The sequence below is a fragment of the Helobdella robusta genome, assembly GCF_000326865.2.
Source record: "Helobdella robusta unplaced genomic scaffold HELROscaffold_96, whole genome shotgun sequence".
Classification (NCBI taxonomy): Eukaryota; Metazoa; Annelida; class Clitellata; order Rhynchobdellida; family Glossiphoniidae; genus Helobdella; species Helobdella robusta.
The window spans coordinates 26,118-27,790 of NW_008705547.1; the positions used below are offsets into that span (position 1 = coordinate 26,118).

The 1,673-nt window shown below is 32.6% G+C and overlaps 1 protein-coding gene across 1 annotated transcript; it reads left to right on the forward strand.

The window, feature by feature from the left end:
* Nucleotides 1–391: 391 nt before the first annotated feature.
* On the forward strand, nt 392–724 carry HELRODRAFT_182950 (hypothetical protein; the record flags this gene model as incomplete). The annotated part of the gene is made up of 1 exon (XM_009033668.1): nt 392–724. The coding sequence occupies one exon, from the start codon at nt 392–394 to the stop codon at nt 722–724; it is 333 nt and encodes a 110-aa protein (XP_009031916.1).
* Between the last annotated feature and the right edge of the window lie 949 nt (nt 725–1,673).

Consider the following 1,673-nt stretch of genomic DNA (forward strand, 5'->3'; position numbering starts at 1 on the left):
AACTTATTTAAAGACATAAACAACGCGATATCAACCATTGATAATGGAAATATTAATTAAAGACGTAAAAAATCAAATAATATCAAATAAAATATAAAAAAATGCACATATAATTAACTGGGCAAACAAACAATATATAAAAACATATTTATTTTGTTACAATGATTGAATTGAATATATTTTTTCTGGCAAAAAGCACAGCAAAATACCAATGTATGTGTTGATGACAACCTTAACTACTATCGTGCAATGAAATGTACGACAACAACCAAACTAACAAAACAATTTAAAAAGAGAGAAGTTTGGGAAAATAATCTCCAAGTCACATCTCTAAATCGAATTCGACATCAGAGCTACTAAAATATGTTAGTTGGTTACATTCAGCCAAGAAATGTGTCACGAAAAGTGTCATGTGTCTGGTGACGAAGAATATTTTCTTGACGAAATGCCTAAAGCAGCCACTTTCGCCACAAAGGCTGCTTATTCTTCTCACACGACGTGCAAATGTATTTATTTGTATGCTGAGTATATGATAGCCATTGAGATGTTTGACTCAGCGAGCATTCGAACCACTGAGCCTCCTCGCCGGCCAGCATGCGACAACTTACGTCGTCTACCCATTTACCAGCCTCGAAAGGATGGACGGCTTGGTTGGCCGGGGGTCGGCTACCCGGATAAGCCTGTAGAAACTGCAAGATTCGAACCCGGGTTGTGGGAGTGGTAGACGAACAATTTAACCGCTCGGCCACGAGACTATAAGCCAAGGCTGAATTGTTTTTTAAATTCATGAAGAAACTTACACCTCTCAGTCAGAGAATCAGAGGCGACATCTACTGCTCTGGCAATAAGCTTCAGTTAGATATGTATTCGCTTTTTTTTTATAACTTTTCAGCGGTTCATGAATGTTATATGCTTGGACCAGAGGCTGGCGTCTGTCGTTGGACCTCCTCGCCACGCCCATAATTAAAAATATTTGAATTTTTTAAAAATTCACAATTTAAAAAAGAGAAAATAAATTTGTTAATAAAAGTTCTTTAACTGGATAATTTTTTTAACCTCAAGCTTTAAGTTTTCGCTCATTACAAGCATGATTTCAAAAATTGTGTTGGAATGCTTTTCATCTTCTCCATGTCCCATAAATCTTGGCCATACGTAAATATTTTCTTTTTCTAATATTTTAATAATTTCATCAATCATACGATACGTTGTAATTATTTTGTCCCCGTGTTTTTGAAATAGTTTGAAGTGATCATTCATTATGTCATCGAAGGTCGGATCTGGAGGCAACGATCCTTGCCCTGGGAAAATTCAATTACGTTATTCAGCACAAAAATTGAACGCTCTAAATATTCTGATTCTGATTAACTGTATAATTTTAAGTTGCCTAAATGAATGATTGACAATTAATTTCTTTTGTACATGTGATAAAAATTTGTAATCTTATCAAACATTTCAAAACTATCAAATAAATTGTATAAAAAATAAATAATTTTGTTTTGAATATATTTAATTAATGCAAACAATTAATTAAAAGTAAATTAAATTATTGACTAACAATTTTCAGCCATTTCAATGTTTTTCTCAATAGAATTATTATTTATAAGGCCCCGGTATTTTCAATTGTTAAAAAAATGTTAATCTATTTTTACAAATTTCAAAAATAAACCATTTTT